At 37.7% G+C, this 13,633-nt stretch overlaps 1 protein-coding gene across 5 annotated transcripts in view; it reads right to left on the bottom strand.

The window, feature by feature from the left end:
- dmd.3 (LOC105946662) overlaps positions 1–13,633 on the bottom strand; it is a 1,093,908-nt gene that overhangs the window by 90,904 nt on the left and 989,371 nt on the right. For all 5 annotated transcript variants that reach the window (XM_031897001.1, XM_031896997.1, XM_031896998.1 and 2 more), the window contains one exon: positions 1,890–1,951. In XM_031897001.1, coding sequence (XP_031752861.1) covers positions 1,890–1,951 — 62 coding nt within the window. The remainder of the gene's footprint in view (positions 1–1,889; positions 1,952–13,633) is intronic.

The raw sequence follows: 13,633 nt of genomic DNA, 5'->3' as shown, positions 1-13,633 counted from the left end.
TTCTACCCAAAGGCCAATTTTTGGCATCAAATTGTGGGCCCATGCTGTTTCAAGTTAGCCAATTCGCCAATACAAATACTGAATTAAGTCAGCCAGTCCAGGTTTCTTTTTTTTGTTATTCCTATTCACCTACCTAACTGCTTAGTAGGGGATGCACCCAAACAATCATGATGATCATAGAGTTTATTCTTGCATAATTTAAGTTGTTTTTGCACCAAGTAAGCAAATGCATGGTACCATTTGCATATAAGTCTATAGCTCTAAAACAAAAAATGTAATGGGTAATGGACACCTTTGGCCAGAAAATGTCTGGGAACCATCAGGGTTAAAGCATTTTGGGTAAAGGTTCCCATTCCTGTATTGTTCTATAGTCTGTATTGTTCTAAGGTCTGTGCTACCAAGCATGTCATTTAACTTCATATATGTTTCATTCCACTAAGCTTCTTAAACAGTCACAGCTGTATTTGTGAATGTTGCCCTTCCATGGCAGATAGCATACAAAATAGGATGTCAAACAGATGCCCATTCAGCATCTATTCCCAGCATTCGGGGCCAATCACTGACTAACTGAGAATGAAGTCCAGAGCAGCGAAGGCCTAAGTATGAGTTCGCCAGCCTATTGCTTTATGTGTATTCAGGCAATACACTACACAACTCTGCCAGAAAATAACAGTGACCTTAGCTGAAGAGGTTTTTACAAGAACAGTAAAAGACACAGTAAATTAAGTATGTGACTTAAAGGAATACATCAGCTTGTAAAACAACAAGTAACTAATTCACAATGAAACCCTCCCAGTCAGGATTCTTTGGAGAATTAAATGTGAACTGCACCCAAAAATTGTACAAACCTTAAAACTGACCTAAGCCAGCAGTGGAATGCTAAAAAAACATAATGACTGTCCCAAGAGATGAGAATGTAGGTTGATATATATATATAGATATAGATATATATATATATATATATATCTATCTCTCTCTGACAATCAGGATACATTGGTTCGCACACTACATAGACTGATACAATGCACTGTCCATTGTGCAAAATGAAGAAATACAACTGTAATAAAGGATCTCTCAGAGATAAGTGCACTTCAAGAACACAGGAATTCAGTTAAATTGCTCACCAAGAGAACAGCTAGACTGACAGTGTGTGGGAGATAAGTGTAATGAGATTTGTGAATGCCTGTTTTTGTTTTCTAGAAGAGCCCAGGCAACAAACCTCTAATATAGTATCCCAATGCAGACTATGAAAAGAGTGCAGGTTAAGAGAAAATGAGTCAACAAGTCAGACAATATCAGGCATTCTTTGCTGTAAACAGAGCATGAATCCCATGACGGGAAACAGACAAAGTATCTACAACTTTTAAATTGAAGTAAACAGGACTGTTTTCCCAGCACTACCATTTGGTAAGTAACACATATGAGATGACTGTACAAAATAAAATGTGTATTTTGACGCCTCCTCAAACACATCCTAGGAGGGGGATTCATCACTTTTTTCATCATTTTACTATAGAGCTGCAACCCACAAAAAACAATGAAGTTATGTAAATTCCCTTCTTTACATTGCACATTTATGCATGGGGACAAAAAAATTGAAAAGTGCCCTGCAGCATTACCCTCAGCTGCAGCTGGATCAGCAAGTGTTTCCGCATGAAATGCCATATGAAATATTAATGGAAGGTACCAGTATGGCACACTGAACCATATAATCTGGTTTCCTTGCTCCACACAGAAGCAAACTCAACAGACAGGGCAATGCTTTCGCATTAGACATCTGTTCAGCCTATAAAAGCTGTTAAATTATACAAAGATGAGCCAAAATGAAACATTTTACAACATTAGGAATTGTAATACAATATGCAGAATTCTAGTCATTTGTTTCTTACCTAAAGATTGGTATAATTCTGTCATTTTGGGATGATCCCAGCAGGTGGTTTGTGTCTCATGGCTATGAAAACAAAGAGGCAAAATTAGAATTAGTATACTATACAGTTGTACTAATAAAGCAATATCATCTAGCTCTGTTTTAGCTTCATTGAACCGTAAGCTTATAGTAACTCAAGATTACTTAAATAAAAACGTGTGTTTCCATATAGAAGAACACAAAATGCTCACAGTTTAATATTTTATGCTAATAATATATAAGACAAGATAAAACTACAGTACCACACACTACAAAGCCTGTCAGGATTTGACAATTCATTACTAATAAACTAAGTGAAAGACATTGTCAGAAATATATAAGGAACAATAAGAAATTATAGACGTGTCAAGTGTGAGTTAGCCCCACTGAATGAAACATTAAGATGACAGGTGTCTCTCAAGCATTGATCCTTGCAAAGTAAAATGTAAGCCAATAACCCACCTCAGCAACCAGTCTCTCTGTGTACATTACAATGGCAGTTGCGGTATCATCTCAGAGGAATTCCCTGGCAATGAATCCCCATTCCCACCTAAGGAGCCACATTCTCTAAATTATCATAAATTACCATACAATGCGGCATTACCCAAAGGGAGGAGATGCCATAGGAGAATGGGAATCAGTATTGTATTTAATCAAAACGAAAAGTCTATTCCATACATTAGAAATGGCTTCTGGAGCTCCATCTCACTGCTCACAACCTTTAAAATGTTCTCTTCCCATATTTTAGCATTAGCTTTTATGCAACAATAAATGGACTTAATAAAAATGATGTGTCAAATTATTCAGTGTCAGCATTTGTGTTCTGCCTGAACCAACTACTCCCAGTTAAACAAAACATACATTATACACAAATAAAACTAACATGTAAGTGTTGCCCTGTACATATACATTAATACATAATGTATGTCTAAAGCTCTCAACTAAGCCCTGTTATCATTAGCATGGTTATGAAATTAAGCTATATGACAACTAAACAGGCATCCATCTACCTACACATACTAAATGCCCTGACTAAAGCTGGCCCACATTCAGATTTTATGACAAATTTTTTTAATATCAAACATTTGTTTTAATGGAAAAATCTAAAACGAACATTCAGATTTTAATTGTACGAATAAAGCCCTAAAAATAACAAATCTGAAAAATCATATGAATCGTACGACTATATCAGTGTGTGTATGACGAGCTTAAGAATGCCTTGGAGCAGAAGATGAACCACTGATTGCAAACCACAAAAATACAAATCATAATTGAATAAGTATTTTATTCACTCATCATGATAATATATAGGAACCTTGGGGGAACTTTGCTTTGGGCAAAGATGGCAGAAACATTGTGCTCCACAGGTATTTATTGTCTGTATGTGTAGCTCGAGTGCTATGTAAAAAGATGCTTTTAACCCAGAGGCAAGTTCTGCATGTTTTAAAGATGACCCTTGATTATTAAAATGGTTAATATGGCTACCTATCATAAGGCATATTTATCTATGTAACAGAAGAAGTAACATCAATGGGATCTGAGCTGCACTATATGCCCCTCTCTGTGCAGATCCCACCAGATGACTAATGCTTTGACTATTATTCACCACTGCTGTAATACACCCATGAATTGTGATGACGCACATGGCTATTGCTCATTTACCACATAATGCCACTCTGCTCATAGCAGCAGATAACAAGCCTGTTCTGCCTATTCCATTAACATTCACTGTGAGCCACTGGAAAGATAATCAGAAACCATTAATTCTTGAGGGGCATCTTGTACAAATTGCAGTACCTAGCTAGTAATAGTTTACCCTACACTGAGGAGCTAGTTTATTATTATTATTATTATTTATTAGGCCTGGAATCAATGCTTTATAAATACAAAATAATAATAACAATGATTATTATTATTAATATCTTAGAAAGACCCACAAAATAAGCCAACCACTTTTTCCCAATAATGCTTTTAGAAAATGTCACTATTGTACACGTATTGTAAAAGATGCAGTAATTAAGCAAAAATCTGTCATCTGTTTAATAGACATCTAACTGCCTACCTGCTAAGATTATTGCCCTACTTTAAATAATGACAAATCAGCCACGTCAATATTAAATAGCCAAGACCATGAAGAGTTTAAGGCTGGTGGCACATGGGGAGATTAGTCAAGATCAGTTAAGGGTAGTTTTTATACTACGTATAGAAAAATATTATTTGTGTTAGCTTAACACTCCTTTGAGACTTTATGGTTTAGAATAATATTCATTTAGTTAGATTCAATTTCATGGCATGTAGATAATGTCAATTAAACATGTAATTAAACACATGTGGCTTTTGTTATAAATATAGGTCAAAAACTTTCTTGCCTCAGTAAACAACTCTTCTATACTCGATGGCACAATGTGAAAGCTTTCTTAGATTACCAATCTATCCTAGGCTAATGGCACAAGGGGCTTTTTTGTCTGCTTCAAGTGCTCCAATTTTAAATAGCCTAAAACCACAGCTTTAAAGCACACATAACCTTCCACTTTTATTCCTAAAGCTCAAGAGTTGTAGGTAACTAATTATTTAGTAATAAATTTGTTGCTAAATTGTGATTGATCCAAACAAGAGTTATTACATATTGCCTTATTTGTTAGTCCCAATCATTTCTCTGATTTTTGCATAAGTCTTCTGAGAACTATGAGAGCTCCCATTCATATTTAATTAAAAGGAACAATTTGCACACAAAGTAACATACCCTTGCAATGAATGTTTATGAGACAATAAAATCATAACCATACATGTACTATATTTGCAATTCTAATTTACGCTGATTTTTTTAAACCTAATATTAGAGGCAGCACAGGCACAGTAGTCAGCTATATATGCCTTTGGAGACATCTCTAACCTCTGAATACTGGATTGAAATGGAGACAACTCCACCACAGTACCTAAATCACCATAAACAATAATGAAACTGGTGTTCTTTTTATTAGTAAATGGCTTTACAACTGGTATGGTGCTATGTTGGAAAAGAGCACTTGTGAAGACAGATGAAAACACATTGCATTTTGTATTTTAGTTCCGTAACTATAATGCTTCAAAAACTCAAAAGCAAGAGATAAAGCAGGTACCAAGAGGCAAACTACAAGTGCTCTGGTCTCACTTTGGTGACATCTTTTTTTATAAGCTAGCCGTAAAGTTAAGTTTCCAGTATTTATCTTTGATTGTATTTTTGCCATGTACACTCAACCCTCTTCCTCATACTAACATTTCAATTTAAGCTTGCACCACGCACACAACTAAGTTAAAGTCACACTAATCGGTTTGCTTAAAGCTTGGAGCACTGCAAAGTAAAGTAAACTTGATCATCAAATATTGCTTCATTGTTTTTTTAATGACAAGAAGCAGGAAAATGTTACTCCAGCGGTCTGCACTTGCATTACAACACTTAGGGCCGAGATAAACGCCCGCCACCAATCTTGCCGACATGCCATCCCACTGGCTAGAATGTAAATCGCCGGTGGGATGGCATAGGCGGCGGGGCGAATTCCCAAAATCGGTGAAGTTGCCTTGAGAGGGAACTTCAGCAATTTTGGCGCCACGTATGCAACCCCACTAGCGATTTACATTCTAGCCAGAGGGATGGCATATCAGGGAGATTAGTCGCCCGTGACAAGGGAGATTAGTCGCCCGCGACTAATCTCACAGCCCTTATGCTTTGTTGAGGTCCCGAATAAGGAATTTAGTGAACAAGACTATATTTTATGACCATCAGTTTGTATAACCACTAAGGTAATGACCTTAAACCAATTTCATACTAAGCAAATTCCCAAAAGCAATTTAAGGGGGCAATGACAACTTTAAGGAAACTGACAATATGTCATTAGACTACTCACAGAACTTACATGGCACCATCCATATCCAATTTGTATAAGGTAGATGAACAGTCTAGTCCTACAGTATCCAGTAAAGGTAAGGCAACTTGACTTGCTGGATACTGCTTGGATAAGCGGTGAAACATATGCTCAAAAAGATTACTCAGCTACCAAACAAACCTCCCAAAGGTTCCAAAAGCTCTGCCTCCCCATGAAAATGAGTTCAGTACCTGTGTTAGTCTTGTGAAACTGTGTAAGTTTCCATTTTAAAACCAATCCAAGTCTGGATAGTCTTTTACAGATCATTTGGCTAAATACATAAGGGTACATCTAAAAAGAACCCACTGTTTATCCCAGGCTAAAGGAGGAGTGGCAAGAGGGTACTATAGATAACCAAAATGGTAGTTCATTTTTTATCTTTAGCCAGGAGATGGCCTTTGTAGTTCAATATAATTTTCACATAGCGGCAGACAGGAATCCTGTGTCTAGACTGATCATTAGTCAGTGGATATTTGCTTGCCAAATTTAGCAAAAATTCTTAAGCTGGCCATACACGCACCGATAATATTGTACGAAAGCTGCTGATATCGGTCGACTCAACGATCGGACCAGTTAAAAGATTTTGATCGGGCGCCATAGAAGGCACCTGACCAAAATCTGCCGTCAGGGCTGAATCGGCAGAAGGAGGTAGAAATCCTATTGTTTCTACCTCCTTATCTGCTGTTTCAGCCCTGAACGGTGTGTGGCGGATTTGACGATGTTTCGTGCGATGTGTGTGGCCACCTTTAGTAACAAGGTTGAATTCTTGCTTTTGTATCTCTTCAGTTTAGAGCTTAACGAGTGTGTGAAAACAAGGCTCTTAGATACAGTCTTCAAGCTTATTCTGGCTCATTAAAACATATTTCCTACATTTTAATTTTTAGGAATTCTAATGTTTATAGATATCAAACATTTAGCAAAACCATAAAACCTTGTCTTAATCGAACACTGGGATTTAGAAAACAATACATTTTTTTCTGGGATTTTCTTGCTGCGTAAAAAAACGCAATCCCATGTACAGGATGCATTATTCAAAAGCCATTACTTGGTCAACCAAGCAAGTTTTTAAGAAGACTTCGACCCCTAAAGCACCAGGTTTCATTATTTTATGCATAATATTCCACATTATACAACTAGCTGCCATCCATAACAATAAAATTCTTTAGGCAAAAGTTTCTGAGCCAAAGAACTTATGCCAGTATATTTGACAAAGAGCTGTAGAAACTGTTTTGAAGAATTTTAATAGCTTAATTCTACAAGTAGCCTTTTGATTACTAAAAGGACACAAGCAGTGAGGACCCATTATATTTTTGCCCTTAAAGTTAAAAATAAAACACTATTCTGATTTTGGGGATTGTCTTTATTAATGGTTAGGTGCAAAACTGAAATGGTTCAGAGTAAAGAAAATAGGGCAATAACAAAGATGACAGTTTCATCGGTACTGTTCTCCATAACTTGCTGCTATTACCCTCAAGTCAGTGTTGGTGTTGATGGCTAGCAGGTTTTTATTTGTATGGGCAGCCTTAGATACTCTGGCATCAGTTTAAAGAACCCTAGTGTGTCATTAAACTTTTCCCGCTCAATGCTAAACCAATGCACTGGAGCTAGCAACTCCCGGGCACTTGCTGCTGTACATCATGGAAAATAAATTAAAAGAAATGGAAACTTTTCTTTATTTGCTATTTCACTATGCACAGCTCTGTGGCATTTCAAGAGACATCTCTGGTCTCAATTCTCAGGTGGATTTGCCTTTCAGGTCAGTGTGGGCAACAAATTCTACGATAGGAATCCTCTGCTAATTATTTTTGCCATTAGGTCAGCCCAATCTATTGCCAGATAAAACAAAGTATAAGCAGAGAAACCTTTATGAAGGACCTTAAGTACTGCAATCACTCTGTACAACGTTAGGTGTAAAGTCAAAGCACTTAAAACAGTTAGCAGTGAAAACAAATCTTTTTAATATAATATTTAGACTAAAGTTGTACTGTACCAATAAGGCTAGTGGCACATGTGACCTTATGGACAAAAAGACGATCAGCATTCCTGTCAGTGCACACACATGGTGAATGTCACCACCAAAAGTATACCTTTGCGTTTCTGCTCCGAAATACAGAGTGGTGGATGGATTTGATCAAGTATTGAACTGTGTATGTACATAACAATTTTTCTGTGGACTCCACCATTTGCAGTCAGTGCTGATGTAATACTTTTGTGCACATACATGAGTACACAGCTTAGGGCCCAATGCAAAGTACATCTACACCAGCCACATTTAAACAGTCCCCATAGACTTTATGGGGTTAGCTTTCTATGACATAGAGGAAACATTGAGCCCTATGCTACTTGTGCGAAAGTGAAGCTATCCTATGTATTTCTGGGCATATTTCATATTCAAAAAAAAACTCAATTTCCCCTCAGCCAGTGACAAAACAATTAACAAAAACCATATACCCCCTCTGAACAGCTTATAGCCCCAGTGAATTATTACCAGTGTATATCTCATAGGGATCATGGTAATATCTATAAATCTAGTGAAGACTTCAATGTGCCCGGATATGTAAGATCACTCTAGGATGCAACAAGAAGCAAATATACTCTCAATATTCTCTTCATGCTGTATTTGGTAGGTTTAGTGGTTAACACTATTACCTTGCAGTACCGAGGTCCAAAGTTAGACTCTGACCTGGGCATTATCTGCAAAGTGTATGTATTCTCGCATCTGTGTGGGTTTCCTATATCACTCCAACATACAGGCATAATATTTGGCTAATGATAAAAAAAATCTGAGTATGCGCTAAAATAGATATAGGGGCCACCGAAGCAAGGACTGATGTTAATGATAAACATCATGTAAATGCTGCAAAAATTTGTCAGTGCTACATAAATTAAAGGATAATAAATAATTAAAGCTATTAGTAAGGGTCATAAGAAGTCTCTGGGAAGCAACCGCTGATCCCTTGATCAGGGCTTATTTTTGATTTGAGACTGAAGTTCCAAACAGGACAGGATTACATGTTGTATTAAGGTAAGCAAAAAATAAATACAGGATTGACTATGTTACCAGAATCCTTGTAACCGGAAGTTTTACAGATAAAGGATCATTCTATAATGTGGAAATGCCTGCCTTAAGGCTAATAATAACATTTACACATTAAAAAGTATGGGGTATAGTCTTTTTATAACAGAGAGTAATCAAATCAGTTAAAATGAAGAATAAATAGAATGCTATGGGAAACAGCACTGCTAAATAATAAAGTCCATGGAACTATAAGCGAGAATATATATACACAACAGATATACACAAACAGAAACTATAATACTGCCAAGATATTATGACAAAAGATGGGAACAATGTGCCAACTTCACAATAAAACATTTTTTTAGTGATCACCTCTTCTCATTTCTACTGCTGCTGTCAATGAAAACTTCACACTGCATCATGGGATTTGCAGTGATTACATTAATGAAAGAGCTGCAAGGATACTTACTACCAGGGAAAGTACTCGAGGGATCAAAGACACCAGCATGCGGTGAACATTTCTTCTAGCTTTTCAATACATTTATCTGTGAGGACATCACAATGATTTATGTGATTCGAGGGTTCCTGCAAATGTCAGGGCTGAAGAGACTACATCCCATTTACAAAAGCACCAGAGACTGGCACTGATGGGTAGGGGGGGGACATTGTTAAAAAAAAAAAAAAAGATGAGTTTTACAATGTCTTTGAATGTTCTAAAGAGTAGTTTGTGTATAAAAGGATTAACCACCCCCTACTATTATTTATATGGATATTTGAATTCACTTTAAAGTTCAGTAACATGTTTGAAAGCACTCAGCTTGCAGACTCATGCCTTCATAAATTCACTAAACTCCTTGATGACTTCTAATAGCCTTACAAATTCCAGAGAGGGTAATATTATGCTCTTAATATTAAAAGGGATATTATGCTCTTTACAGCCATATGAAAATCCAAATCTTTACATGTAGCTAACTCCAACACTCTTTCCCTGGTGAAGCACCCGCTGCGCTAACTGACAAGTACGGAATTTAACATGTCAAAAAAACCATTGTGTGGATTGAGCCCAGACTAGAACTTAAACTACAAGAAAAATATGATTATACAAAAAGGAAAAGTACGATATCTGGAATGGCAAAGGGTATCCAGTTGCTACTTTTGATTTCTTTAAAGGTATTATAAGATGGAGGGGCGACTTTTCATGGTACTTTGCATGCAGAACACAAGAAGGCTGCAGCTTATTCACTCCAGGTCTGAAAAGTGGCGCTCCTTCCCTCTGCACACTTGAGCTGGTAAAGTCATCATTAATTCCAAACACAATCTCACAGCTTAAGAAAAGGTTAGACTCCAGTGAGAGTTTCCTTCCTAAGCTGTTCTGCCATTTTAAAGGCCATTTAATTGTTAGCTTTGGGACCACAAGGTGAAGAAGTGAATTGCGCATGTCTTCTCCTGTGAACCCTATAAAATTAAATGCCAGATCAGCACTCTGCACAAACACCTTGCAATCCACAGAATCTCTAATTGGCACTTGAAAAGGAAGATACATACTGCGATGTGGAAAGAGCAGAAACACAGGTTTCATAAGGAGGTCAAACTGTGTGGGATTATTTGTTAGAGACATGATGTGCCTAAATGTATTAAATAAGGCTGAACCCTATAAGAATGCTAGTGTGCTCGGGTAGATTATGCAGACAAGCACAGCAAATATCAATATAAAGCTATAAGGCTTATATCAAGAAATATTGGCTCACAAACTATAAGATCACAAACTTCACAAAAGTCAACCTACCAAATTCAATTTTGCCTATTCAAATATCTACTAAACTTGATCTTGTTCTACTCTATTAAGCACTACCAAGATCAGAACTGCCTTTAGAAGGGGTGTAACAATGAGCAATGTTGTGGGCCCCCCACAAAAGTTAGGCTGCGTGCAGTAAAAAAAACTTAATTGTGCCCTGTGGGCTTGTCATCTCAAAGGCTACATGTTGGACTACACTAACATAATGGGGGCCAACACCAGGTACCCCATTATCAATGATAGTCCTGTTCATTAAGTCCCATTAGGAAACCTAAGTAATTCAACCCGTTGATTAACACACTCTAAAAACAATAATTATAAGCCATTCTAGCAAGATGATTTCATTTTAAAAGTAGAAAATACAGTCTTACAGGCTGAAAGCCGCCAACTTTCTGGGAGATACAAAAGAATAGAGTAAAACCAGTAACAAATGTAGCAAAAGCCATGCTTTGAAGTTCCAGCGACATGTAGAAGAAGCTTTGGAGTCCCTTAGTAGCACAACCATTCCAACGCTAATCACAATTAGTCAGACAATTACCATCAGATCAAATGCACTGCCCCGGAGAGGCTTTTACAGTAATAGTGAACTCTCAACAATGCTTGAGGATATTTTCTGTTTCATCCTACAGTGCTATCTGCCTCATGCCTTGTACAAAGATAAAGTTGTGGCCCCCTTGCCAGCTTGAAAGCTCCTAGGGCCAACAACCCTTAACTATATGTCAAAATTATAAACAATCTCTATTATTGATACAATGCTTCAAATCTGAAAGTGCATCAAGCTGATCAACAAAGTTGTGGAAACAGTGGATATAACAAGGGATAAACCTGACATTTCTTCATAAAGGTGCATAGGAAACTGCCCGCCACCACTGCAGTGTCTTCTGAGCAATGACACTTGTGGCATGCACTTCCCTAGCCTGGTGCAAGGTGAAAATGACTTTACCACTCCTCTTGATAGTGTCAAATAACCGCTTACTGGTGACCGCACTTTGGGAGAAAACAAAGTCTAATATACACAAAGCAGAAAGAAAACCCAGAGATTTACTGTCCCACAAGTCGACATAGCTTTGAAGCCATGGTGCCCAAGGTGAGTAGCTATTTTCTGTGTTTGCCTAGTGCTTGCAATGATTAATGAGAGATTAAAAAAACTATGCATGAAATAAACTGATTTTATTAAGTGGTTAGAGACAGTGGGCTTGGAAACAATATTGAGAAAAATACAGGGTCTGCGAATGGTAAAACAGTGACCAGTTCTAATTTATTAACACGTGATTATAAAGTGCCAACATACTCCATAGTGCTGTACAATAGAGGATCATGCTGAAGTTTCAGTTGAAGGTACCGCTCCTCTGCAAATTCGAGAAACTAATAAAAGAGGGCTTAACTAAATATTGAGATTGGGAAGCATTGTGCCAGATCAGCTGAAGAACAAGCCAAAGGTCGGCCATGTGTTAGAAATAAATAGGCTCTTCTTGTGGAGCTGCACATTTTCAGTCTGTTTGCTTTCACAGGAAGGAGGAAGGTAATGATTACTTGAGCTTTTCTGAAGAGGGCCCTACAGCTGACTGATCTACTATTTGCTTTTCCAAGTGCCAATCCCCCCCCCCCCCCCCACACTTCGGCCAGTGCAAATTTACTGTTGGGTCTTATGAGAGCGAGACCTTATGTCAAATACATACAATATACATACAATATCTGGGCAGCTGGGTGAGACACAGAAATGTCCTTCCCTGAAAGCCTATTTCACACATTTAGTGCTCACAGCTTGACATTTCCTTTTTAATTATTTGTACCCATGATTTATATTGCATCAACATATTTCTCAGTACTTTACGCAGATTACACATCATTCACATCAAACCCTGCCACAGTAGGATTACAATCATAGTCTATCACATATACACACTATGGACAGCTTACTTAACCTGCCTGTATGTCTATGGAATGTGGGGAGGCACTTTGGCACAAGCAAAGCATGCAAGCTTTGTGCAATGCTTACAATAAAATATCAATTCTGTTTTCATAAATAATATTGGGTGTTCCACCCAGAAATGATTGTACAGTGCCTTCTGATATTTGGGGAGATCGCCACCAACTTGCCTGACACCCATTTCGAGCTTGCTTCACATTAAAAAGCCATGCCCTTAATTTGTGTAACAATCCGTAGCAGACACATTACAGGGTTATTTAAGTCCAACATTAATCTTCCGTTCAGAATACAGGTATATATCCTAAGGCTATTTTCTTTCAAAGGATTTATTTATGATTGTAGATGCTCTTTCTAGTCTAGTTATCCCCAGGGGCTGACGGATGTAAAGTATGTCACAACCAATGAATTATTGGTACCGTGAGCTATAGAGGAATAAATTTCATCCCTGAACAACAGAGTAGATGGACATCCTTCAGTGTGATAAAGCACAGAACGTTTCTTTGGGAGTTCATCATTGCCTAAAGATAAAGGCTGTGTAGTGGTCAAGGAGTTAATCCATAAAGGTAACATTCTGGGGTTGTACAGAAAAAATCAGTAACTATAAGCAACACTGCAGCATAATAAGGGTTACATATAAAATCCATAGGAATATGTCTCATGACCAAGCTCCTTGTCTACGGAACTTTTAGTTTTTCCGCCCTTTTTGCTGGGCTTGCCCCCCTGCACCTGCTGACACATTTCTACCCCAGCACCAAAGTGCCACACTCAACAAATAAAAGTGTAGCCAGGTACTAGAATGCCATTGTGCATTCCCAAAAGAAATCAGGCAGAAAGTTGACCTTTTGATAAGTCTGAATAGAGCAGGGAGAAGGAGGGGAAATCCAGCAGTTCTCCTTGCAGCATGTGTCCCAAGATGAGCGCCTAATCACTTATTCTAAGCTTCCAGATTGAGGAGAAAATAAACTCCAATCACACCTACTGCTGCCTAGGAATCAAAAATGGGTCGCCTGTAGCAGCAATAGATTCTTAGAAAATGAGAAATCACTGACGGATCTCAAGCAAGTAAACCCCCAAGTCAGCT

Source organism: Xenopus tropicalis, chromosome 2, assembly GCF_000004195.4.
Source record: "Xenopus tropicalis strain Nigerian chromosome 2, UCB_Xtro_10.0, whole genome shotgun sequence".
NCBI classification, from domain to species: domain Eukaryota; kingdom Metazoa; phylum Chordata; class Amphibia; order Anura; family Pipidae; genus Xenopus; species Xenopus tropicalis.
Note: the sequence above shows the minus strand (reverse complement) of the source record. Positions and strands in the feature narration are given on the sequence as shown.